Source organism: Lates calcarifer, linkage group LG16_LG22, assembly GCF_001640805.2.
Source record: "Lates calcarifer isolate ASB-BC8 linkage group LG16_LG22, TLL_Latcal_v3, whole genome shotgun sequence".
In the NCBI taxonomy this organism is placed as follows: domain Eukaryota; kingdom Metazoa; phylum Chordata; class Actinopteri; family Centropomidae; genus Lates; species Lates calcarifer.
This window is the reverse complement of record NC_066848.1, coordinates 1,491,219-1,518,899: the sequence shown is the minus strand read 5'-3', so window position 1 is coordinate 1,518,899 and position 27,681 is coordinate 1,491,219. Positions and strand designations below refer to the sequence as shown.

The 27,681-nt window shown below is 44.5% G+C and overlaps 2 protein-coding genes and 1 long non-coding RNA gene across 3 annotated transcripts in view; 2 read left to right on the top strand and 1 right to left on the bottom strand.

Moving 5' to 3' along the window:
- The window catches only part of LOC108886284 (regulator of microtubule dynamics protein 2), a 75,273-nt gene that overhangs the window by 34,352 nt on the left and 13,240 nt on the right, over positions 1-27,681 (bottom strand). Inside the window, exon 2 of the mRNA XM_018681057.2 lies at positions 23,925-24,148. The gene's annotated coding sequence lies outside the window, so the exon portion shown is untranslated. The remainder of the gene's footprint in view (positions 1-23,924; positions 24,149-27,681) is intronic.
- LOC108886287 (uncharacterized) lies at positions 25-1,299 on the top strand. The gene is made up of 2 exons (XR_001961412.2): positions 25-760; positions 1,036-1,299. It is a non-coding gene; the product is annotated as an uncharacterized LOC108886287 (long non-coding RNA).
- On the top strand, positions 10,866-16,961 carry cdc42ep3 (CDC42 effector protein (Rho GTPase binding) 3). Its single transcript, XM_018681062.2, has 2 exons — positions 10,866-11,495; positions 15,149-16,961. Exon 2 carries the CDS (start codon positions 15,342-15,344, stop codon positions 16,413-16,415), a length of 1,074 nt encoding a protein of 357 aa, XP_018536578.1. The 5' UTR covers positions 10,866-11,495; positions 15,149-15,341; the 3' UTR covers positions 16,416-16,961.

Below are 27,681 nucleotides of genomic sequence, written 5' to 3'. Positions count from 1 at the left end.
AACACACAGACACTCACTGTAGAAGAATGCATCCACAGAACACTGTATAAAACTTAAACCGCTGCTGTATCTCCCACTCAAACACCCTCACTCCCCCTCCTGTCTCCCCCACTGGAAACCTGCCAGCTACTGTATTCCTCACTGTGTATGACACACAGCAGAGGTCTGGTCTTTATACTTTAAATTGCCCACGCTGTCAAACCCGACACATTTCAACCTGGAGATGTAAAGAAATCCAATCGCCTTCCACCCCACCCTGACCCATAATGCACCCCGGTTTTGTCTTCACGTCTGTATCAGCAGCCGACGGCTCTGACTGACGGCTGGCCTTGGCTCCACGTAGTAAGAGATAAGCAGGCCCAGATGGGACAGGTCGGATATGTCTGCCCACATGATTTAGCCCTGAGTCAGGGACAGTGGAAGGGGAAGCTGCCCCCCCCATACACCCCCCCGCCCCCTCACCCTCACCCATGTCAAATACAAACCACATGGGAGAGGTGTAGATCACCGTTTGATCTGCCCTATGGGGGGAGTCAGGAGATCCAGATGGGGCTGGGTGGCGTGTTTCTGTCCTCCAGCCTCGGTGCGACCCAGCTACCAGTTCACTCTGCAGTGGATCAAATATACGGCTGCTTTTCCTGCTTTTCCTCTGACCCTCCTGACTGAAACATGATGACTGAAGATGAGTGATGACCCGGTAACGGTGGCAGATAGTATCACGCAAGAATAAGTGCTTCAGTCTGACCTGGCTGAATGAAAGGTTAGGAGATTCTAGCCATTATTTTGTAGTAAAATATGATGGATAAGAAGTCTGTGTCAGTGTTGACCCAGACAGAAAACAAGACGGCTGAGTCATTACTGCACCGTTACGTAAATATATTACACAAGCCTTAAAGATAAGACACATTATTGAGCCAAACTATAGGTATAATCTTCATATCTCTGTAATAGCTCAGAAGCATTTACTCCTCCAGCATCTTTCACCTTAACTGACGTCTAAGAATCATGGTTTACAGTGATATATGCTTTTTTTAGCCTGTGAGTTCCTTACAGGTACGAGGAGGACCAAGTACAGCTTCTTACCAAAGCTGCTTCTGCCTTCTTGGATAAATTTATAGCTCTGAGTTGTAACTTTTATTCTATTTGTTTTACTGCGTTTTCACTTTCTAATTTCTTAACTCCTTAATAACTAGATGTAACTGTACTTGAATGTCTGTTTGTGTGTGTGTTTTACACTTTGTCTTAATGCTTTTCAATTGTGCTGCACAAATAAACTTGCCTTGAGGCCATTTGACTCTCTCTCCTCGTGTCTGTCTGCCATTTTTCGCCGTGCATGATGGGATATATTGCTTGGTTAGTGCATTATGGGACACCATGAGTCCACTGTATACATTCAGACAGCACTACAAAATGGCAAACTCACTATACAGTGAGTATAGTGAGTGAGAATGAACGGTCATGTGAGCAGCTCTGTGTGCTAATATACAGCAGCGCTTTGAGCTAAATGCTAACATGCTGATGTTTAGCAGGTATAATGTCAAAAGAGCTAGCGTGCTGAGCTGTACATCAGTTAAAAAGACTTAAATCATTAAAAACCAGCGTTCATCTCTGACATCCAGCCAGGAAACTTTTTTAAACACAGTTTGTTGCAGCCACAGCACTTCCTGCTTTAGACAGAGAAGAGGATCATGGGTATTGTGAATCTAGGGGCTCAGAATCTCCCATTAACTCAACTTTTAATCCAGAATATAAGATGCTTACAGGCAACATTAAATCATAACCGTCTGACAGCCTCTGTGATGATGCTTCACACCAAGCGTGGTGTCCCGGTACCTCGGTGGCTCGCACACGCTCAGTTCCACCGCACACGCTCGGTGTCTCAAAACGTCTGCACACGCTCACTGGCTCTGAATACAATAAAGGTTGCGGTATCCCTGGTATTTGCCGAGCCCCCGCAGCAGCTCCCTGCGCCTTTGACACATGCTAGAGTTTCTGAGGAACAGGCCGTTATTACAGGGCCTCCGCGCGATCCTTTCTGAGATAATTTCTGTGTTTGAGCTGAGAAATGCAGAGTATGATACCGTGCGTGGCCATGTATCGACGTTACGTAAAGTGAAGGGTCATTTTGTGAGGTTGAACAGAGGCAGAGAGGAATGTCAGGGTCGCTGGACTTCATTTAAGGCAGACAGAGTAACTGAGGAGGTGTCGAGTTAAAATACCTGCAGTGTTTTTCCCTCCTGTTGACAGGTTTGGACAGGTCGCCACCGTGTTACCGCTGTCAGCTTTTTGAAACTTCAGGGTCAGCTTTATGTAACTGTTGAGAAATTGCTTTTATGCACCTTTGCCTAGCCATCAGCCTCTAAATGAACACTGTTTGGATTTATTTTCATGTTTCTTAATGACTGGTTTAACCAGAAACGTCACTATATAACACTACCAGACTCCACTGATAAAAACAGGAATTTTAGCAAGCAGGACACAGGCTTTGCAGGAATACCACTGCCTCCATCTGTTAGTTTGTTTGTGATATTGTGAAACTTTCAGTGGTGGAAGAAGTATTCAGATACTTTACATAAATAAAAGTGCCACACAATAACACAAACAAACTAGCAGTTGTATTCCAGCAGCTCCTATGTTCTGCTCGGTAAAAAGCCTGTTTTTGTTGATGGAGTCTGGTAGTGATATATTGTGATGGTTCTGGTTAATAAAAAAGGATAGCAGCCATCTTGAATTCTTATGTTTGACTTTCTGAGTTGGAAATCTGATTTCAGTGGGCGTTCCAGCTGAAACCTCCAACTAGGAAGTCAGTCTACTTCCTGTTTGCATCGGCACGCACATGCCCAGTGTACGGGAATGGTCGTAACCTAAGATAATCTCATTATTCAACACCTTTAAACTAAATGCTGCAGCCACGGGTCTGTCTGATTCCACTTAATAAATTAGGTTTCGTTCAGCATCCTCTGGAAAAAAGAAAACCATGAGACAGAGATTAATCGGATCCATTTAGGAGAGGCAGGAGTTGCACGCCGAGTTACATTCACTGTTTAAAGAATGAAATTCTCAAATTAAAACTGTTGAGATAAAAAGTGGAGCAGATGGCGTCTGGGTATCTTTAAAACTCCTGGCTCAGATCCTCCCATGCCTTTCTGCCTTTCCGTGCTCAGCTCTGTTTTGGAACCAATCATATGCTTTACTGTGGGATGCATGCCATACGTGGAGCTGCCACTAAAATGAGCAACAATGGCAGAGAAATCCTCAAGAATGTGTTTCTTATTTCAAATAACACAATTAAGCAATTTTATAAGAAGTATGAATGCAATCAACTTAATCAAAGTGTTTCAAAGTCGGCAGCTGGAAACCTCCAACGCTTCTAATGAACTGAGCTTTTGGAGATAATCTCTCCAGATGTTTCAGAGTACATTGCTGTTGCTGGAAACAAAACCACACATACTTGTATCTAAAGTTGATGAAAAGCAGCCAATACACACTCGCTGTGATAATGTACAGTGCTGCAAAACACTCCCAGAGATCGTAAATACTCTTTATTATTATTGGCATTATCAGTTCTGCTAAATGAAATCAAAGGCACGGCTTTTTGATTTAACACTCCTCTCTCTTCTGCTGATGTGTCCAGTAGCAACAAAGAAAATTTAAAGAGTCAGCTACAAACAGAAACTTCACTCGTGGAATGTTATTTACTGAACAAACAGATAAGACTCTCATAAACCAAACCCCAACGACACATGGATTCCCAGCGGACGTCTGAGTGGGCATGAAGACAAACAGGAAGTAATCATTCGATCTGATTGGAGGTAACCTGACAACAATAATAAACTCCAGCTTCAAAAACACATTCAGAAGGAATCCTGAATATTTCTCCTCTTCCCCTCCTGACCCGTGAGAGACACGGCTGAAAACGTCTGGGCCATTGCTTGATAATTGCATCCAAACATCAGTTTACTCACATTATCTCCTCAAAGCCATTACATAACCACCGCTCTGTACATACTCCAAATTCCAACATGGCGGAACATGTTCCAGAGCCTGAAACACATTTCTAATGAGGAACAGATTCTGCCAGGGGCTGTAGGATAAATCAAAGAGGTGCTAAGGACACTGTACGTACAGCACACACTGTCCCTCGAGCTATCTGAAGATCTCCACCAGCTCAATATTAAGCACTTTGTTGTGACTGATCCTGATCCATGACCAGCGTTGGTGGTGATGTCCTCCTCCCAGCCAGCTCAGGTTCAGGCCTCCAGCTGAACTCGGCTTGACTCCGGCTGGTATCCTGCTCCGCTAAACCCATCTCTGATGATATGGGCGCGGGCAGGCTGCCAATTCTCATGGACATAATAGCGCTTTTGGTTGTGGACGGAGCAGGATGTAGGCTGGTGGAAATGGACGACCGCAAGCTGATTGCAAGAGGGTGGCCTGTGGCACAGCTACTGGAATTCCAGTGGGAAGACTCACTCCTTAAACCAAGTGATGTATCACTTGCTCTCTTTCCAAGGATGTGAGCCAGACATCGACACACTAGCGTGGATGTGGTCAGATAGTCTAATTGTAGAAGAGAGGGTTCGTCTCTGCAAAGGTTGAGGAAAAATCTCCCTGTGGATTCTCGTACACTATCATCAGTCTGAGATGTTTAAGGCATTCCAGGAGTTATTTTGTGATGAAGTGTTACATTAAGTAAAATTTACTTGCTGCATATTTTCCCTCAAACTCTGTCCTGTTTCCATCTCCCGCCTCAATTTGCTGCAATCAGTTGTGGTTTTTTTACGCGGACATCACGTCAGTGTACAGATGCATAACGGTAATAATAGGAGGTAATAACATTAATGAGTGAGTGTTGGCAAGTTTTTTGTTTCCATTAACAAAATGAAAGAGTCGAGCCCCTTACTACAAATGCAGCATGACTGTGGCTGGTGAGTTCTCCTAGTTTGACTGTATGGATTTTTGGTGGGCACAAAACTGACCTTTTATAGATGCTAAAAACACACAGAGCAACATTAGCATCAGTTTGGAGACACGTTTCTGGTCGCCTGATGAATGTGCGATATTCGTTCTCTATTTACCTTTGGTCTTCACCAGCTCGGAAAAACATGGATGCTCACGGAGACTTTACAGTTGCTCTCGTTAACGTTAGATTTTAATGCAAACACTTCAAAATGTTCCTAAAAAGCCGGTCAAATTTAACTGTTTGAGAAAAACATGTAAAATTAAACCTGAAAGTGAACCGATTCAAATGTACGGTTATTAATGCAAGTAGCAGCCATTTTGAATTCTTATGTTGGGGTTGGTGAAGTTGCTCCGACTTTCCAAGTTGGAAATCCAACCTCAGGGGGCGTTCTAGTTGAAATTTATGACTAGGAACTCGGAAATTCCGATTTCCGAGTACAGCTGGAACACACCATTTGTTCACCAGCTGGTTGCTAATGTTTTCAACGTGCGTTCTTCCACAAAACATAAAAGCTACGAGCTGTAAAAGCAAAGCAATGAGCTGAAGCTCTGTAGAGCTGAGTGATAATTTCAGGTTAAAATCTAGTATATCGTTTGACTGTGTATGAGCATGTGAAGTGTCTTTCCTGCCAGGCTGCTGACAGTGTTGTCAGCCACTGCTAACTCACCATAACACCTGTAGTTTCTGCTTTAACTGCAAACACCTGACACTGGAGCTGAACAGGCAAACAAAAACAAGTTGCCCTCGCTGATGTGGTGGACAGAGCGACAGCCAATGAGAAAAGTCCAAGAGCTGAAACAACAAGCCAAAAATACTGACTGCAGCTTTAAATTGGCAAAAACAGAAATGTCATCCAGGAAGAAGCTCTTGCCCTTTGATTTCTAAGAATTGTAAACCAAACCGTTGTTGCTGGAAATACTATATTGTCATCAACATTTGGCCAGTTGCACATAAAAACAGCTGTTTCTTATCATTATTTTAGTGTTTTACTGCTTTTAATTTTTCCTTTAAAGGTTTAAATCTCACTGGAAGTTAATATACAAACTTCATATAAAAATAAAACACAGGTAGGCCACAGAGAAGAGGTTAGTGAACGCAAAAATACCATAATTTTAAATCTTGACCTCTCTCTGTCCTCACTCTTGAACTCCACCTTTCACCTTTCGCCAAGTTTGTCCCGCTGCTAAAATAGACACAAAGAGCAGAGGTGCTACCTCTGGTGTGTGTGGTCTGCTGTAATTCAGAATGGCGCATCGCCCACGCACGCACACAGAAAAACATTTTGGGCTACGGCCACAGAGCAAGACGGTGTTTAGACTACCCACAATCCACCCCCCCCTCCGAACATCTCCCGCACTCAGAACATTGGCCAGTGCCCTCAGCGTCGGGTCCCTCCCTGTGTGCTGCCTGTAGGGCCGAGAACATTGTGAAATGTTTACTGTCAGGATGAAAATAAATGTGCACACGAGAAACCTACGGCGAAACAGTGAAACCCAGAGAGAAAGCTGCGATAAGAATATAAATGGAGGCTGTCAACACGCACAGTCAAGTCTCTATGTGTGCTGAACATTTTGTTCAATATAGTGTTATTACAAGCTGTGAAAAATGTCAACAAATGCCACTGACATCCTCTACAGGGAGTCGCAGGGAGGAATGTTGTTGCTACACCTACATACATCTTTATTATTTCAGACTTGTTCCCTTTGGAAACTGACCTCTCCTCAGATTTAAACATAAAAAGGCAACTTGTCTATTAAAAAACAGATGATACATGTGAAAAAGGAAGGTCTTACAATTGGGTAAACACAACCTCAGATGAACAATAACAAGGGATATTACACCATGTCATTACTTATTTGACAAAAACTAGGCCAAAATGCAGAAGCAGTGTGTGAAGAATGAAGTACTGGTGCTGTTGATCAAATGCCCTTGATTAACTGATCGTCAACAAATGTGACCACCTCTATAAAAGCAGAAGTTTTGACTCAATACTAAGGAGGAAAGACATCAGCAGCGATCTTAGAGAAGCCAATCAACCAGAGAGGTCACATAAGGTCATTTCAAAGCAATTTGAAGTCCATCATTCTACAGTGAGAAAGATTATTCACAGGTGGAAAACATTCAAGACAGGTGTCAATCTTCCCAGGACTGGACGTCCCAGCGAATTCACAACAATGATCCCAAACACACCAGCAAATGTACGAGAAAATGACAAAGAAAAGAGTCAAGGTGTTGTGTCCTGAACTGAAGCACTGTTAGAAAGAAGAGTGGAACAGAATTCCTCCTGGTAAAGACCAGAGGATTTTTTATTTATTTTCTGTCATATCCTCTCTCCATCCTTTCTGTGTTGGTCACATTATAGATGGATTATACAACATAAAGACCAAGCAAACTCAAATAACCGCACTGACAAGCCAAAAGCAGGAGCCTCTTAAAAGACAATCTATAGCAGCGCTCTGTGTTGATGCTTCATGTTCCTCACCTCGGCCTCCTCCAGACACAGAGTGATAATGATGTAGCTTACTTTGTAATGGGTGTGAACATGTATGTGTCGTAGCAGCTGGAGGAGGACGGGTGGAGTCGGTTAATGAGTCAACTGAGCGAGGTGTTAACATGAGATTAAAGTGGAAATCTGTGAGACGGGAGGAAGTCATCAGCCACACTTACTGTAGACGTATGTTACACCTCGTGAATTGCTTTTTATTAAAGGGGAAGATCCTTTTTGTTTGACTAGAAAAATCACCTTATATCACTACCAGACTCCATTTACAAAAACGGCAATTTTACCGAGTAAGAACACAGGTGTTGCTGGAACGCCGCTGCCTCCATCTGTTAGTTTGTTTGTGTTGTTGTGTGGTAGTTTTACTTAAGTAAAGGATCTGAATACTTCCTCCAATACAGAAAGTCGCACAATAACACAAACACATTAACAGATGGAGGCAGTGGTATTCCAGCAGCTCTTGTGTTCTTGCCGGTAAAATTGACGTTTTTGTCAATGGAGTCTGGACTCTGCACCGACTGCAAAGATTTACACCCAAAAACACGAAGAAGACTAAAAAATACCAGAGTTATCTTTAAAGAGGTGAGTATACCTCTTTATTTCCTGTTTTTTTTTCCTTCAGTTGATTTACTTCAGGCTTGTTTACCTGACCGGAGATCAGTGTGTGGTGTGTGAGTTGGAGAAAAGTGACCTCAGTGGAACAGTTCAGACAGGACACCTAAACACTTTAGAGAAACCTCACTTAGAAAGCTCTCCTTGTGTACAGGGCAAAGACGTGGGCCAAAGCAGACCAAGACAAATTAGTCCTGAACTGGAATTTTTGAAGAAAAAAAGAAGACGACGACTAATTCCTCCCAAAACACAACTCGTGACGGAAAACAAAAACAGGATGACAAGAATAATCCTGGCAAACACTGCGTGTTCAACAGTATAGGTTTATGCTGCTGCTTCGGGTTTGGTGACAGAATATTTGAGAATAGAGGAGAGGAAAAACACAGAGACTGAAAAACTTTCTTGCTATTTTGATGTTTTATAACGATTTTTATTAACATTTTATCAAGATTAATAAAATAGTTGTTCATGTTTTACTGTACGTCTTCCTGTTTTACACGCTGCATAGATGTTCCTGTTGCTCTGGATCTTAAGATATAAGAAGAACCAAAAGAGGAAAAGTCAAAAGAACAGGAGGAAAATCCAACAAATTAAAGTCCATGAGAGGAGGACCAGGGACACAGGATCACTGACTGAACACCACATCACAGAGGGTGAAGACTACATAGAGGGACTGATGAACGAATGGGACACAGGTGAGACAGAAAACAAAACAGGAAGTAGGCAGAACACAAGGGAGCAGAATACCAAAGTAAGACAAGAACTGAAAACACAAACGACACCAGGAGGATAATAAAACAGGAACAAAAGTCACAGGAAACACAAGATCATTTCCACAGAAAACCAAAAACCAGAGTCACAAGTAAACCATCTGATCTTTCCTTTGTGTTTACACCTGATGTTTTAAATGTGTTTTTCTCCCTGAGATCAGATCTGTGTCCTCTGGAGCAAAACCTGCAAAACCATCTGGTTTCCTGAAGCTCCAGGGACGTGAAACTTTTTCTACCAGCCACTGTAACTGTTAGAGGCTTTTTTCCTTTATATTTTCATCAGTTTACCTTCTACACAGATCACATTTTAATGCCAGGTACCAACTAGAAACTGAGCTTTTCCTGCTGTGATGAGCCAAAAAGTCTGCTGTGAAAAAGGCCCAGTAGTTTGTCTTGCAGCTGGTAAACAGTGGCACATTTACAATCTCAATCTCATGATATCGTGACAACAGAAGTGTCTCGATACCATCGTGAACCTGGACACTCTTCAAATCTACAGTGAAGCCAGAGGACGCCGGTGTTGGAGGCGAGGGGCGAACTCTTTGAAACTGTGGATGCTCCAGCGTCTTTTAGATCTGACGTGTGGAAGCGTTTGAGTTTTTTGCAGTAAATATCGTCTTGTTATCGAGGTATTATCCTATCATGAGATTTTACTATCATTCCTGGCTCATTAATGTGCTTTAAAATAAACTGAACGATTTATTTGCCATTTATAAAGTCATTATCTACAATTTATGAACCTTTAAACTCGTTAGGCCTCGTCGGAACATGGCGCCAAATTCTCCACAGACGATATCACTGACTGGATTTCCCATCTCTCATCCACTCGGTAATTTATCTTGTATGGGGGGGAATTACTAACAGTTTCCTTTTAGAGCAGAAGCTCTGGATTTTCCAGGGTTTAATGGTCGTTTTAAATGAGAAGACAGTGTTAGCGTTGTGTGTTCCACTTACAGATCATGTGCCGGCCACATGGACGCCGCGATGACATCACCGCGGGGCGACACCACACTTAAAAAGGGCTTCATTCACAACTGCTGTTTAACTGGTGCTAAATAACGCCTGTGTGAGTTAAATAGAAGGTGGCTCAGCGACTGTCCACAAACAGACACAACCCCTGCTTTCAGCTCAGTGTTAGGACTTTGCAAAGCGTTATGTACGGGTAGTTATTACGGCGGAGCATCCATCACACAGAAATACAAAAAGTGGGGAGAAGTGGATTAAGGAGAGTGAGCTCGCCAGGCCAGATTTACCACGAGAAGAAGAGGAGGAGGAGGAGGGAGAATTTGTGGTGTTTGCAGAAGGATGTGCTGCTTCATGCACCGGACAAGGCAGGATTATTGTTAAAGTACGACTCCGGCTTGTGAGGACATGCATTCACTCCTTCTCTAACCGCAGACGCACTGATTGAGCCACAAGCGCCCCTCCCCCCTACATTTATCTTCTTCTTCTTCACCCCCCCCCGCCCAACCTTTTGTAATTCACTGTATGAGCAGAAACACACACCTCTCCACCTACATCACCTCTGAGCTGCACCCGTTACCAAGGTGATGGGATTTTTTTTTTCCTTTCTATACAAGAATAGAAGCAGAAAAAAAAGAGACAGGCGAGGTTTGTCACGTCCTTGACTCGAGGGCATCGGGTTAGAGCCCTCACACACTGTCCCCTGTCTCTGTCTGAGCTTTTAAAATCATTACAGACAGACAAAGACTCACAGTGAGGAAGTCTATTTCGGCTGCAGCAGCAGCTCATGTGCTGTCTATTATCTGGAAAAGTCCCCTGCATGTGCTGCAGTGCCGCAGTGCTCTGCAGTAATTAGTCTGGTCGCACAGCCTGAAAAAATACAGGACTGAGTGCAAGATAAGCAAGAATTCGACAGCGTATGAAGTGAGTTACAGTTTGGGAAAATAATGGGAGGGTATGGGCGTGCATGTGTGATAGACAGATAAGAGGAGAGACGCAGGGAGAGTCCAGTCAAGTGTCTGCCGGCTGCCGGCTGCATTTACAGAATAGCTCTTATCAGATGTCAAAGTCAGACAGGGGAGGGAAAGACCAACACACACACACACACACACACACACACACACACACACACACTGTGCGTATCATGAGGGATTGTTTTAGAGAGGAGAGTCAGCCAGACATCCCATGAGGCATCTGCCTTTCTCTGCACAGCGCTAATTTTCTCGGGCTGCCTGAGCCCGGAGCTTGTGATCGCTCGTCACCGCAGCTCCACCGAGGGAACAGGAAGCGAGGAGGGATCCTCAAACGCCACAAAAAGAGAGAGGATAGACATGCACAGGTGCTGCTAGAGAGAGAGAGAGAGAGAGAGAGAGAGAAAGAGAGAGAGAGGGAAGGGAGAGAGAGAGGAAGAAGAGGGGGGAGTGAGGGGAGGAGGAGGAGGAGACTTGCTTCACAGGGGGAATAGGAGCCGGAGAGCAATTCCAAAACAGCTGTCCGGCAGACGTCCCAGTCGACAGAAGTGCAGCCCCGAGGCAGAGACAGGAGGCAGGGCAGTGTCAACAAGCCACAGGAGCAGCACAGCAGCCACTGAACGCCGCACATATACAGACACACACATCCACACAACCTGGGGGCTGCAGCTTTTCAGGACGGTTACCTGGGAAGGAACGAGCTCTCCGCATCGGAGGTGAGTCGGTCTGTTTCGGTGCAGGAATCTGAGTGAGTAGATGCTGCTGCTGTCATGTTACGTGTGGAGGATTTTCATTTGTCGGGAGCAGATTTCTTGGTCATAGTGAGCGTTTGTCCGGCTCTCATACATGTAACACAAGAGCTGAAGTGTTAGGAGCAACATGATCTCCTCCCTGCTTTCCAAGAGAGACATTTTTAGTCTTAGTCTTCACGCTCAAGGCATGTTCCTCTGAAAATGCAGATTCTTCGGAGGCTCTTGTGGGTGAAACTGGGAGGAAAAGGACTATTTCTTTTTTACCCGTGTGTGTGTGTGTTGACATTCCCTTCATGTTTCATACGCTTTGATTCGGCTTCCTGCTCATCTCTGCCAAGGATAACTCTGGCAAGTGCCGGCCATGCTTGCGGGTGGCACAAGGGGAGCAAGAAAGGAAGACAGAATAAATACTCCACCCTGCTATTCGCCACCAGGCCCCCGAGAGTCAGGCCTCCGCCTGTAATTGAGGTTTTTTTTTTTTTTTTTTAACGTAACAAAAAGCTTGGTCTATTCTTTAAGGCTGCCATTACCCTCTGTGGTATGTTGCTTTTTATAACAGCCCCAAATAGAGGGGTCTCTCTGCGATTCAGAGAGTCTAAGGAAACTTCAAACTTGTGTGAAGTTGCTTTGTAGACGCAGCCAGAGGAATCTGAGTTCATCTCCCACACGCTGATGATGTTACACTGACCACAGCTACTACACAAGTGCAGGGCGGCATGCTATTTTTCAACGGCACTGATGTGAAATGTCAGCGCGGTAATCCCATCATGGGAGGAATATTTAGGGGCTTTCTATTTTAAAGAAGGTGGTGAAGTCATATACAGGTCATATTTTGGACAGCTGCTCCCTCTGTGCATAACACACGGAGCTGTAAAGCATCAAACTGCAGCGTTTGTTTAGACTGCAGCAGGGTTACACGGCCTCTAAGTATACACTGACCCAGTTGTGTCGCACGTGACTCGTAGGTGTCCAGAAATACCCAGACAAATCACGAGCCGTTAGTTTAATTACCAGATACCAACCCCTCATTTATCTGCCCCCACACTCAGACTTTCATCACCTCGCTCCTTCTGCTGCCCCCCCCTCTTTAATAACCAACCCCTCTGAGCACGAGCTGATGAGGCAAAGCTCCATTTTTAAAGAGGCTGGAGCAGCTCCAGATCACTTCATGCCCAGACAGATAGCTGCTGCTGCCGCCGCTGACCCAATGACACACTGGCTTTATCCTGCAGCTCCTATTATGACTGGATGGCTGCTCAGATAAGGCATCATCAGATCCCCACTTCCCCAGAGGTGTAAATGAAACCTGTGGCAGCGGCGGTAAACATGTGCCACGCCTCCTCTGTTTCTGGAGCAGCTCCAAAAGGAGGGTGCAAATGCAGCCTTGGCTTTGAGACCCACCAGAATCCACCTGCTCAGACGCACATGGATTCATTGGGTCAGCAGGGTGCATCCTGGGAAATCCTGAGCTGTAATTGATTAATATCCTCTTGCTAGGACTCGAGAGATTCTCCACATGCACTCAAATCAATTTACTCAGTCATTAAATGCACAGTCTTCCTGGTTATGCAGTAAAAGTCGAACATGAGTTCACGGTTTTCCTCCTGCTTTCCTGGTGGCCTCTGGAATTCCAGTCATGTTTGCCACATGAGCCAAACTGAGCCACCGGCAGGACGGCTGACATGAAGGTCAGCGCTTCAGGCTTTCACCGTACCAGCTGACTTCTCCTGGGTGAGAGCAAGTGTTGACCTTGGGTAGGATGCACAGCAGATGTCCCCTCCTGCGAGAGTTGAAAGAGTTGGATCTGCTGCATAAGTTATGTCCACAGTATTGATTTCAACCAGTGTTTCCGTCTGCAGAGGGTCCGCGCAGACCGGCCAGACGTTATAATGTCATTAGGGCTAGCCAATAATCAATAAATATGTTTGATAGGTGGGGTTTGTGCAGCAGTGACCTTCTATTCTTGGGAGCAGTGAAGACAAAAGTTAGCACAGATATAGATATGAGCTCTCTAAGCCCACAGGAAGCAGCTTTTGGCTGGGAGGTGCGTTTGTTTCACTTCCTATCCAAGTCTGATCTCCCACTGCAGCGAGCATCAGCTGTCAAGGTCAGAGAGAGAGAGAGGACTGAGGAGCTAAAAACAGAAAAACAAGTGGGAGGAACAATAGAATAGAATAGAATAGAATAGAAAAGCTAAAGCTAAACCCTGCACCAGCCTTCACTGCAGCACCTCCCTCCTTCCCCTTTCTCTCTGGCACTATTAGCAAACAAACACGCTCTCCTTCGCACACATGGCGTGCATTCAAAACCGCTATCTCTCACGAGCGCAGTCAGGCACCTCGCGCTCACACCACCACTCTAACACACTCGCCAGTCAACACACTGGCACGTGTTTGTCATGCCTATATATAGCCCCCCCCATACATAGCACTTTGTGGGTGACAGATTGATTTGTGTTACCCCTGAAGTGCAGAAGATACTGATGCTGCGACACCTCTCCATGTTGAAAATGGGCGTCAGAGCAGCGGTTTGCAGTCGGATATTTGGATTCAAAATCCGCAGCAAGTGTCTGTCTCTCTGGCTCCACACTAATGTGCCTGCTGAATAAACATAGCCTACTTAAAGTGTCTCTGATAAGGCTGATGCAGTGTGTCTCTGTGGGGTCGGCTGCAGCAGGAATGTGGATGTTTTCTCAGTGAAACTTTTTTTTTTTTTTTTGGGGTGGGTGGATTTGACCGCCCAGGCACTTTTTGTGCAGCGGTGCACTCTGTCAGACGGTCACTGCTGACAGACCTCTCATAAGTAAATATGTCTATAAATGGGCAAGCTCTCTCTCCTCACTGGTGTTCTCCCCCACCCCATCACACACACACACACACACACACACACTGCCTCCACACAGTGTTTTTCCCCTTCTCCTCGGTTGCTATGTCATTTCTAACGGTCAAACCGATTCTTACATCCCACGTTAAACCGGCTGCCACCGTTCGGTTGCTCTGCTTTTTGAAAATAAAATCCAATACCTTAATAATGTTTACCCGCCCTGATGTGGTGGTATCTCAGCACTTATTAAACTTGGAAGCCAAATCAATTCACAATCTGCATCACCTTCTTTCTTGAGATCTCTAAGCCCTCGCTCTATCTCGCTCTCCCAAATCCCCCTTAAACCCCATTCCTCCCCTCTTCCTCCCCCCTCGGTCCATCTCCCTCTATCTCTGTGCGTGTCTGAGCAGTAGCTCGCCCCAAAACAGGCTGCCCTCCTCTGATCCGACTAAAGTCCCCCCCCCTTTTTTGCTTCTCCTGTCCCAATCTGCGGTCCAGCTGTTCCACATTAGCACATCCAGAGCTGCGGAGGCCAAAGGAGGCTCATGTGTGGAAATGTGAATAGAGCAGCAAAAAGCCTCAGACCCAGGCCCTCATCCTCCTCTGCTCTGGCATCTGAGCTCGCCAGATGCAAGAAAAAGGATGAGGATGTTTTTTTCCTTGCAGGAGTTTATTTCTGGGACTCGTGTTGGTGACCAGATTTCTTTGTCAGGACGGCAGAGCAGAGGAAGCCGTGAATGAGTCGATGTTTTAGATTAAATGCTGACATGTTCTCTGTTTGTCTCTGATTTCAGCCCCGCTTGGAATCCCGTTTCCTGATCGATGCCGCTATCGCTGAAATTATTTTTGGAGTCCTGTTCGACCTGCGTGTTCCTGAGAATGTAACTGGAGCTTCTTCTCCCTGGGGAACTGTAACGTCCAGAACTTATAGAGCCATTTCCGACTTTTCCACCCTGCACATCTGAGCTGTCTTCAGCGGTTGCAGCCATGCCGGCGAAAGCACCGATATACCTGAAACCCACCAATAATAAGAAGGGGAAAAAGTGTCGCCTCAGAGATATTCTGTCCCCGGATATGATCAGTCCGCCGCTCGGGGACTTTCGCCACACGATCCACATCGGCAGGGGCGGGGAGAGAGACGCCTTTGGAGACATGTCTTTCCTCCAGGGGAAGTACGAGCTCCTTCCAGGGAAGGGGGACGTCCACCCTCAGTACGGCATCCAGAGTGAGTTTCTGCGAGCCAACAGCACCGGTGATGCTTCCTTCGCTGAGACTCCCTCTCCGGTGCTCAAAAACGCCATCTCCCTCCCGACTATCGGCGGCTGCCAGGCCCTCACCCTTCCCCTTATCTCCTCCGCGGTGTTCTCCATGCCCCCTGAGCCGCTGGAGGACATCATGGGGCCTGCAGCTCCCATGAAACCCGACAACGCCGAGGAGGTGGAGATCCTGCAGATGGACGCTCTGCTGCGCTCGATGGACGTCTTCAGCAGCGAGCCTTCGTCTCCCTCCATGGATATCCAGTCGAAGCCTGACGTCCTCTTGGATCTGCTGGAAAACGCAGACAAGTCCACTTCCAAGGCGGTCGCCAAAGCCAACAAAATGAACAAGAGCGAGAGCAGATTTGAGAAGCCGGCGTCCTTTTATATCAGCGGCCACAGCAACAGCATCTACAAAGCTAACGGGAGCCTGAACAGCAACATAAGCAGCGACAGCTTTGACAGCTTTAGCGGCAAAGGGGACTTCCAGAGCAAGATCTGCAACGGCAGCCTTAACGGCAACGGCAACTGCAACGGCTACGGACACTTTAACAATGACATTACCCTGGGCTTCAAGCAGGAGCTCTCGAAGTGCAACGGGGAGTGGGTGGACAGGGACAGCGGGGTGGAGGAGGGCCGCATCTGTGATTTTGAGTTTGAGTTTTCCAAGGAGAAGAGCACGTCGCAGGATTCCCTCGCCCAGATCACGGGGTCGCTGCTCTCCCTCGAACTCGATCTGGGCCCATCCATCCTGGACGATGTGCTCAACATAATGGATAAACCCGCAGCGAAGAGCAGGCCTTGAGCTGCGCCGAGGATCCCAGGAGGAGAAAGGGAATTTTTAAAACTATAGCCATGGAGAGAGAGAGAGAGAAAAGACTCACAAAGCAATCAAAATGGTGTCTGGATATATCATTAAGATGAAAATGAGCTAAAATAGACGGAGCTGCTTATGTTTTTATTGTCAAAACATATAACTATTCTAGCTTCTATGGAGTGTTGATTCTTCTTCTCTTATTTTTTTGTTTGTTTGCCATGCCAGCCGCATGTTTAGGATGCATGTGATAGTGAGTTACAGCTAAAACACAGCCATCGTGCCTTTGATTTTAAACGCTACATGATAAATTTGTGTTATGTTGACTTCCACTGGTATGTACAAGATAACTTCGAGGTCCTTTGCTTTTTTTTTTACACTCTCAGACATGAACATATAGCATTTTGTGACTTTAAGCGTGTTAACAAAGCACTATTTTGTTTGTCACATGATTCATTTCAGAATGACAGAACACTATGCATATTTGTGTTTGGTTTTTTTTTAAGTTGTAACACAAATAAATTCATTTTTGTCCTATTCTGGCCAATTTCTTGCAGGGAATGTGTGCACACGCCAGGAACGGAGAGTTTAACTCCAAAAAAAGATTAAACGGGATAGATAAAGTCCCAGAGAAAGGCTGAAAATCAGAGCAGCGCTGGGGGTGGGGGGGAAAGGCTGAGGCACAAGAAAGGAAAAGAAAAACAAGGAGAGACAGAGCCACAGATTGACAGAGAGAAGGATAGAATGGATTTATTTTCTCGCCTCTGACATTCCTTACATTCTGCCCTGCAGTGGGAGCTCCGGTGGGCCTTCATCTGCCCCGACCGGGCGCCTGCTCCATTTGTTTGCATGTGGACAGGACAGGCAGAGGAGGAGGAGTGGAAGGGGAAGGGGAGGGGGGGTCTTTGAAATTCCCTGCATTCCAGCCATAGAGCACAAGTGTCCAGGACCAGACATAAATCAGCTGTTTCAAGAGAAGGAGGGGAGGGTGCCACACTATCCTTCAGCTAGCATGTACAGAGAGATGGTGGCTGTAAAACACATCCAGGCAAACTTTGGGTTCTGTCTGATTACAACAGAGCAGCGGCGGTTACCCATACATGCAGCCTCTTGAACTCAGCCACCCCCGACACCCTGTGGGCTAGATCATAACAAGGATCCTGTGGAGGTTTAGAGCAGGTCACCGGCTGCGTCTGCTAGCTAGCTAGCTAATTTCATATGCAAATAATTATCCGGGTTTTGATTCCACTTCTGTCGTCGAGCACGGGCCGGTGTGGCGAACCTCTCCGAATCCCTCAAAGGCCTCAGAATGTCCGTAAACAAACCAGCAACCAGCCCGGCCGAGGCATCTGAAGCCGCTGTAAAACCAGATGTTAGAGGAGACGTGAACACCCCCAAACCCATGTCATGGCAGATTGGAAAATCCCAGCATTAGCACTAAAGAGTTTGCATATGCTGAGCTGAAGCATGCAACCTCTAATGAAAACCTTCGCTGTCAAGGTAATTACTATCCTTATACCTGCGATGGTGCATCACTGACTCAATGACAGCCTTCGCTCTGGCAGGCATGGACCCCAAGCAAACTCCCTTTGGTTTACAGAAGAACTTGCAACCGCAGCACTGCAGCGTGTTGTGTAACATATTAAAAGTATTTCTGCAGAGATGCCAAAGCTGTCGGACACAGAATACCAGGAAATACCAGTGTTTTATGAAATCCAAAAGAAGTACAGGACACATGTTAGACCCCAAACTCTGAGATTTTTGTTTGTTTGATCGGAGAGTTTGGCTCGGGGCACTCGTTTTTATTAAGTTTCACCTTATGTAAGATTAATGTTTCTATTTTTTCAAGATGACAAATCGCTGCATCTGTGTTTGAGTTGCACAACTTGAACAGTGTGTTGGCTACCGGCAGACGCAGACTGTCTTGTCTTGTTTCTGGCTGCAGCCTTCTCCTGGAGCCTGAGGGCAGAAGAGACGGAAGGTAGAGCTGTTTCTCATTACCACGGGGCCAAGGTGGAAGTTTGACCTGAAGAAACCTCGACTCCAACTTGCCTTCTGATATTTCACGTTAAACACTGCACAGCACAAAGACGCGGCACAATCAGGCGTCTCATTGTGACACCCACAGACTCACAGAGAACAATATTCCTCTTGTTTTAGCAGAGAGTCACAGCATAGCGCTTTGTTTTTCAGTTTGCTTGATTCTCTCTTCAGATAAATTCAATGAAAAATCACTTGTTGAAATATTTTTGAGCAGTCAAACTGGTGTGTTACTAAAAACAGAGGGAGCAGCTGCCAAATTGGTGACGTTAGCCAAAGAGAGGGAGGTGACACGGGTGTTGCCTGCTACCTGCTGCCTTGTAATTTCCAAACCGAGTTGCTTTCTTGACAAAAACAGAAAAAAACCTAATTGCTGAACTCTGCCTGTGTGACTTTGATGTCGTGGTTTAGCAGGATGGTGAAAAACATGAGGGAAAAAAACAAGATATGCAAGTTTTCAAGCGTGTTTGCATGTTTTGGGCTATTTCCTTGAAACATTACAAGGTAAATCATTCAAGGACATTTCATGAGCGTTCTTCCAGGCCATCAGTGATCCGGAGGATCCAGCTCCTCAGTTTCCTGGGCTAAGGTGAAGCTGTCAGTTCACAGATGAATAAGCTTTGGCCCAGAGGCCACCGGTGCCAAAGAAAGCACAGCTCAGACCCAGCAAAATTTTCCACCCAACCTCCACAACAGAGCTGCATAATGTGCACACTGTCTCTCGTACGGAGGTGTCGGTGAAGGAGCCCCACGTAGCCGGACCCGAGCCGTGTCGGGCGGATGAGAGGGGGGAAACTTTAATAAGATGTTTCCCCCCTCGGCTCGCTGGTCCTAGATGGAGACAGCAGAGACGTGAGCGGCGAGGATAAAGCTCCTCTTGTCCTCACCTGCTGTAAATGTTCGACAGCGCTAAATGAGTCAGTTACTGTTACTTTTCCATCCAGCCAACAGCCTGGGCAGGAGGAAATATCTGAGGTATGAGGGCAGCTTTTCTCAGAAATGTTATTGTTAAATATTTCTCTTGCTTTCTGGAGAGATAACTGCATTGTGCTCCAAAGACTGAATGCCATGACTATGAAAATTGGGGCCTCGGTAGTGGAACATTTACTTTGGGATTCTGCGCATGAAGCTGAGACTCAAGTGTTCTGCAGATCTGCTGATTTAGCAGTGTAAGAGGCTGCGGCTCAACCTTTCAAAAGACAACACCAGGAGAGAGTAGAGGGAGCTTATTCTCAGGGGGGAATAAAACAAAGCCTGTGCAGGGGTTGATGCAGTGCAGATACAAGCGAGCTCACATGCAGTTTTTAGGTTTGGCAGGCGATGAATACCTCAGGTTCCCTGCACTGTTGACTGTTGTTTTGGCTGACAGTAACCATAGCGAGTTGAGTTTGTATCTCCAGCACGTGAAGGCTGAGCGGAAAGGAGGGCAGAGAGAGGAGAGCTAAACAGAGCGGCGTCACCTCAGAGGCACCAGAATACCTCTGTGACAAAACCCAGGCACAGCTAATGGTGGTGCACAACGAGAGCTACTGTACGCTTAATCATGCACTTCACTTATCTCTAATGTGCATCATAATTTTAGGGTTATTTGCACTGGGCAGGAATCAGCGTAATTCCCGTTCACATGCACAGTTACAGCTATTAAGTGTAATTTGAAAAGTTAATTACAATATTAGAAGCTGACTGTTTTTAATTTGTGTTCTTTATAAATTGGTATAATTTGGCATTAACCATCACACACAAGCGAGGGTTTGTCATTTTAAAAACAGTTTTAATACAGTAAAGTGTCTGTGAGTGGTGTTGCTGCGCAGGAATAAACACCAGGACATTTGTTGGTGTTAAAGTCGGGGCCTGAATGGTAAAAACTGACGTCTAAAACTAAAAATGTAAAGAGAAAGACCAGATTTAAAACAAGCAAGAGTAACTTTTAAAGAAGAAATAACACAGTCTTCTTGTTTCAAATGAAACTTGAGACTCTTTTAAAGCAAAAGATCCTTTTTCTTTAACCAGAAACATCGCTGTATATCACTACCAGCCTCCACTGACAAAAACAGGAATTTTACCGAGCAGGGAATGGGAGTTGCTTGAATACCGCAGCCTCAATCTGTTTGCTTGTTTGTGTTATTGTGTGTTTTATAGTGATGGAAGAAGTATTCAGATGCTTTAAATAAGTAAAAGTACCACTCAGTAACACAAACAAACAAACCGACTGAGGCAGCAGCTCCTGTGTTCTTGCTTGGTAAAATTGCTGTTTTTGTCAGTGGAGTCTGGTACTGCTATAACGTGATGTTTCTGGTTAAAGGAGAAGGATCCAGGTTAAAAAAAAAAAGCAGACTTTTCCGTTAATATTATTTTGTATTGGAGCTACAGCAGAAAATAATCTTAATCTGCTTCAATCTCATTTTATTGTTTCTCACCAAAACCATGTTAAAAATTAGGTGCAAGTAAATAAAGAAATAAATAAAACTAACTTTATATCGCACCTGTGTTTTACTGTGCTGACTGTAATTTACAGCCTATTGCCAGGTGCATTTTCCCCGACAGACACCAGATACTGTACATTACTGTATTAGGCTCAGTCTGCAGTAGGAGACATTCACTGTCCTCCTGTCAGCTTTATGATAAATACTGCGAGGGCGCTCTGAGACACAAACTCTGCGCTCGCCATTTTAATCGGCTTAATTTACAACAACCCCTACGCTGCAAACAAGCCATGAATTATTCATATTTGTTCATTTTTTATTCCAGCCAGGGAAGAATGGGACTGTGACTGAGCCTGATAGGATGGGGCTGGTGTTTGAAATGTATGCTGCCTGTATCTGAGCTCTCCTTCTAAGGCAGCACGAGGGAATGAAACCAAATTCAGCTAAGAACACCCTTGTCTATATTTTGTCTCTTTTCAAATGGCATGATCCCAACCGAGGGCAGCAACTGCCTCACCCGGGGTGCTCTGCTTCAGCCTCTATATTCACCCCATAGGAGGTATTTATATGTTGCTGCATTTCCTCCCTCTGAGGATTCCTCCGACGCCAGGCAGAGCAGGAGGGTAGAGGCTCGGGGGTATCTCCCCTTATAGATGAGGCTGACATCACTTGCCAGCTTTTCCCCCTCGCAGGTCAACAACATCTCTGTCGCCTGTGTGAGATGACTGTACCCAGTCACCTTCTGGGATCCAATAATGAGGGCAGGTCACTGAGTTGCCCTGGGAGTGGGTGCATACCACTCCTAAGAATAGTTTCAGCGTTGTTAATGAGCAAAATATTCTTTTTCTGTAGCATTATGTGAGTATATATAACTCCAGCTCTCCTCACCTGTTGTTTACAGAACACAGTTCAAACTAAAAATAGAAAAGTTTACCTGCTGATCTTATTTACATCTGAATGAGATGGTGCTACACAAAGAAATCTGACTCTGAATTTGAATGTGAATTTGAATATCACCTTCCCTGTGTTCGACAACTGCTGTCTTACATGTGTGTTAATGCTGCACTCATTCATGTCCACACACACAGACAAATACACACACACACACACGTACTACTGACGTGGTAAGATCCTTTTTATTTATCCAAAAACATCACTGTATATCAATACCAGACTCCATTGACAAAAACAGGAATTTTACCGAGCAGAACACAGGAGCTGATGGAATACCACTGCCTCTGTTGGTTAGTTAGTTCGTGTTACTGTGTGGTACTTTTACTTATGTAAAGGATCTGAATACTTCTTCCAATACTGAAAGTCACACAATAACACAAACAAACTAAAAAAATTAAGGCAGTGGTATTCCAGCAGCTCCTGTGTTCTGCTTGGTAAAATTCCTGTTTTTGTCAATGGAGTCTGGTAGTGATATATAGTGATGTTTCTGGTTAAATGACGAGGCTCTTCCTCCTTAATAAAAAGGTCTATCTCTGTAGGAATCCTATCCATAAAGCTGTCAGACACTTATAATAACAATCTGGGCCTGAGTTTTAAGTATTTGGAGCTTTTCTTTAAATGGAAGATGTGTCAGAAAGTCTTGATATTTCTGGCTCAGATTTGGCTGACGTTAATGTCCCATTCTGACTCAGCTGCTCAGTTCTTAATTATGATCTTTCAAAAATGTGACTTACAGAGATGAGAGTGATATTTATCTTCTCATTTCTCAGAGAGACAATAAGCATATTTTCCAGGATGTTAAACTATCGCTGTAAAAGTTAACATCCTTCAGCTGCTCTGCTGACAGTGAACAGGGAACTGTGTTGATTCATAGGCTGTTAGAGCCTGATGAGCATTATTTAGTGCTTTAGCTCTCTGAAGGCCTTTGTAAAGCTTCAAGCTCTGAGGAAGCTCAGCCATTCACACTGCCAGAAAACTACCTTGGCTCCAGGAAGTTATAGTCCTGTTCATTTTCAGTCGAGTTGCCTCTGGTCTCTTGATAACAAACTCTTATTTCAGCAAGAGGGATGACTCAATGCTGAACTGGTGGTAGCTTAAATGTAGAAGGAGTCTTTTCCTTTTTACCTGTCTAGAGTTACACAGTTATAGAAAGTGCAGTCTGTGAAACCAACAAGTGTTCAGGTCAGAGGATGACATTCCTGCCGTTATGACCGCCAGCCTTCAGGATTCTGCCTTTTAAGGTAAGACCCCACTCTGTTTCTCCTTATCCCCATGCAGGCTTGATCCCTGTGTGCCCTCTTTTTTTTTTTATAAGTTGTCACCAGCCAGTCATGCGATCACATCTGCAGGAAATTTCCGAGCAGGTTCTTTTTCCCCGCGACCCTTAAAAAGAAACAGCAGCTGGCAGCCATAGGGTTTTTTTTTACGCCTTGTTTGGAGGAGGTTTGTTTTAACACTTCAGGGTTTGCACAGTTGAGTTACGGGGCCTGGCAGTAAAGCAGAACAACACACAGCATCTCCAATCTGATGATATTCTCCTAGTGCCGTGACCTCTGTCCCGCTCTGAAGAGCTGCATTGTGCTTCCACCTGAAACACGCCACGCTACGTCTGCAAAATTCATCTCATTTCCATTCGACACCGCGGGGAGTAAAGCAATATAACAGCTTATACTTCAGCCACTTTCACTGGATTGTCAATCATCTGTGAGGGCTGAGGAGAGGCCTGGCTCTCTTCATAACCTCCGTCAGCAGTAAGAATGTCTTGGACCGGGGGCCCTGTATGCATCGGGATCGACGTTAAATGACCACCAAGAGTTTTAACAATGAACAATATGACGTGAGTCGACGTCTGGACGGATATCTCAGAGGACGTCTCAATAATTCAAAGCAGAACGTCATCATTTCTTAAACTGTAAAAACCTTTAAATGTCTCCTATCGATCCCAGTGAGCCCCCTACAGGCAGGTCCAGGCATAACACTGTTTATTATTTTTGAGCATTGACTTTCCCAGTTGCCTCAGGTTCTTTAACGTTGTTGCACAACAGCCTCATTAATCCCACACATCCCCTCTTACATAACTGACCTTTCCCAGGGATCACAGGTCACAGGGTCTTCTTCTTCTTGAGGGGGTGGTGACGGGGTGGATACCAGCGATGAAGTCTCCCAGATGCAAAGTTCATTTTTTCTTTTCGGGGTTTGAAGAACGTGAATATCCCGAACTGAAGATGGATCACCGGGGGTCAAAGTGAACGACCTCTGAGGACCTGGGTGCTCCCGGCCTGCGGCTGCTGCTCCACTGTCCAGTTTCTGAAAAATATCCACATGTCAGACTGATGAATTATTGATAATTAATCAGATAAGGAGCCCACACACAGAAACCGGGAGGTTGAAATCAGGTAGAAGCGTCCGGACGCTACTGGGACAGAGATACTATATAATTTTACAACCCTGGTCATCTGTGAGGGATTTATCATTGTTGTCATAAAGCAGTGGTTTTCTAGAACGATAAGAAAACATTTTTACTCCATGCAAGTTACTGATTTGATTATCCAATCACATTATGACGTCAGACGTGTTATGTTCACAGACCAGGCTTTATTCTTTACGTCTGAGTAAAGTCCTGAACATTTGTGCATCATGCTGGGACTGAAGATCAGGCTTCACATCCTGAATCCTGCATGTTCTGAGGTTTAGACAACAAAAGCATTATTTCTTTCATTGTTATTTTAGTCAGGAATATTTACTGTCATAAATAAGTGCTGGAAATTCAAGGGGCTGTGAGTATTTAACTGATTTGTGTGGGCAGAAATTACAGAACACAGAAAAATCATCCGAATGTTTGGACCAAGTTGGGCAAAAATGAAACAAAACTCCACAGTGGTTATAATAAATGGTGAGCAGCGCCCTCTGCTGTTGTAAAGTCCACCCAACCTGCTCATTAACAATCTGAAGCCTCATTTAACAAAAAGAGCTTTAACAATCACAGATTACATTTCATTAAGAGGATTTCTCCTTTTGTTGGCATGATCTCCAGACCACCCAGATCTGCCTTGACTGGAACATTCCTGGAGTGTGAAGGTGCTGAATTGTCCTCAGCTGTCCTGGGACCAAGATCTCCTTTGTGTAGTGAGATTAATCTGTGTCATGGTGGTTAAAAATGATCCCACACGGGGATCTATTTTACACTAAAACATCCATTTTCTGTGGCGTTTGTCTCGTCGTTAGACAGGTCAAACAGTTGTGACAATTGAGTGGAAGTGTTTGGGCGATCAAAGCTTGTAGATGACAACAGAGATCAACATTTCTCATAGATCTTAAGCTGATCAGTTGCACAACTTCCATCCTTCGTCTCAGGATCAGGTCAGAGGTCAGAGTGGATGTTTGGGTGGTTAAATGGCTGACGAAACAGGAAGATGAGACTGAAAAGCATCGCATAATGTTGAGTTTTAGATAATTTTTTTTACTGTAAATTAAATCAGATATGTGGACTGTTAGTTTTACTGACGACATTATCTGTGTTGGGACCCGAGGCAGCGAGACGAAGAATGAAAATGACTCGTCTATTTTGCGGTCTGGCCTGATCCCAAGTCCTTTGCATGCAACCTGCTAATTCGTCCGACCAGCTAACGACCCGCTTGCGTGCCAGTTGATCATTAGCGTCCCGTCAGACGCGGTCACCAAACATGTCACATGCCATGGGGGGCGTCCACGAGCAGCGGTGGCCCTGACACACACACTGCCGAGGAAAATTAAATGAATGAACAAATGTTTATACGATCGCTGTGTGGTTTTAACTGATTACACCACAGTAACAAATGTAGGTTGGACAGCTTGTTACTGAACATTAAATACACTTTAAAGGACTTTTTCCAAGTCTCCATCATTACCTGACTGCTTTTTTATAAGTGTTATAAAACTAAGCAGATTGCAAAATGTTTTTGTCTCTAAATATTAAAAGAAAACACACACTTACTGGTGTCTGACTTTGTCGGTATTCAACAGATTTTTAGAGCGTTGCAGCAGCAAAATTAGAAAAGGTAATATATACATATATATATATATATATATATATATATATATATATATATATATATATATATATATATATATATATATATATATATATAAACACTGAGAGTAAGAGCTGTTTTTATGACATTTTTAAATAAATATTCTGACGCTATTTTACTTTAAATAACAGCTTCAGAATCATTTCACACCTGTTCTTCCTCTTTGCAACTCGAGCAGGAAAGATCTCCCTCGAGAAGAGTGTAACACTTGCATTAACAGCGTAAAGCTTTACGTCACACACAGAGGAAGCTAGCTTGGTAACGCTTACTCTCATCTATCAACCCTTTATCCTTAACCACTTGGAGTCGAAACAGAAGAAAGGAAAAAGGAAGGTTGTGGTCTGAGTCTCTCCAAACAAAACACAATGTCAAAAGCCTATTTCTGATTTGCAGGAAGAGCAGAAATAAAGAGTCAGCTTTTGTTTTGGTCCATGAATTAACTCTGAAATCTAATTCTTACAGATACAGTATCTGTGTTGTGTGTTTTCTTGTAATGTATGGAACCACTGGGTGGCAGCCTGCCATCACTGACTATATTATCATCCCTGTGTGCTGGCATGAAATCACAGCTGTGAACTTTGTCTCCACATGGCACCAAACTCCAAAACACTGAGAGTTAATAAGTGTCTCAGCACAGGAGGATGATATGGACTCTTTCTGGGCCTTATTTTTTATTGCTCAGATCTCCACAAATGTTGTAAAATAGAAGCACTGTGGATAAAAGGCAGCACCAAAAGTCTATTTCCTATTCCTGACAGAAACATAACAGAAATACAGAACTGAAAAAGAAAGATTCCTCCTATTTTTCTTGATGGAAACTGATGTTAAAAGAGACAAAATATAAACATTAGACCACCATTCCTCAGATATTGAACATATCTAAGCATTAATGTTGATTATTTCATAGCGTTTAACAATTTTGGACAAAACAGCTCAAGTTCTGGACCCTGTGTTTGTATTAAGAAGGGCCCCTGGCTGGCACTAATACAGAAAATTATGAGGGAATATTCCAGCAGCTTAGCCCTTGCATGCTAACTGATCCATTAAAGCCCTAAAATGATCCGATCCAAGTCAGCTTTTCTAAATTACATAAACCTTATTAGAAGAGTTTAACTACTCAGAAAGTGGAGCAGTCACAATACAGCCGCCATATGACTGAGATCTCATCGGTGGACGCGGCTGAAATGATGTTGTTTTTGAAATCTCCTCTGTAATCACACATGAAAACCTATTGTTTCACATCTAAACCAATTGCGCTGACTTAGCAAGCCATGCGGAAAGTTTTTGTTTGGTCTTAAGCGGTCAGAGTTCACAGCTCGAGCCTGGCTACTGCAGCAAGTTTGTGTGTTTTTTAATGTGTGTCTATGTGTGCATTAATGCATTAAAGACACAGAGCTAACATTTGACGTATCTCATCCTTTTGACAGGTCTTCCTCTGTGACTGTGATGAAGCCATAATGTGCTTTCTGTCAGAAAATTTGGTCTCCAAAAAGAACAGACGAGTTAAGCTCCTTGTTTCGAGATGATGAGATCAAGGAAAGCTCTTCAAAGAAGACTGAGCTGTCAAACCGAGTTTTTCAGTGTTTGAAGTGTTGGTTGCCTTCAGCGTGTTAAGTTATATGAAGTTCTCCGACTTCAAAAAGTGGTCAAAAATTCAAAGGGAGTTAATGTATCACAGTGAGAAAACCTTCCTGGGAAATAGGCACGTTTATAAGGCTGCAGGATGGTGTTGATTATTTAACCTCATGCACCATCTAGTGGTCAAATCTG

Excerpts from the sequence above, each read along its gene's own strand:
- cdc42ep3 (XM_018681062.2), top strand. The coding sequence starts at position 15,342 with ATGCCGGCGAAAGCACCGATATACCTGAAACCCACCAATAATAAGAAG.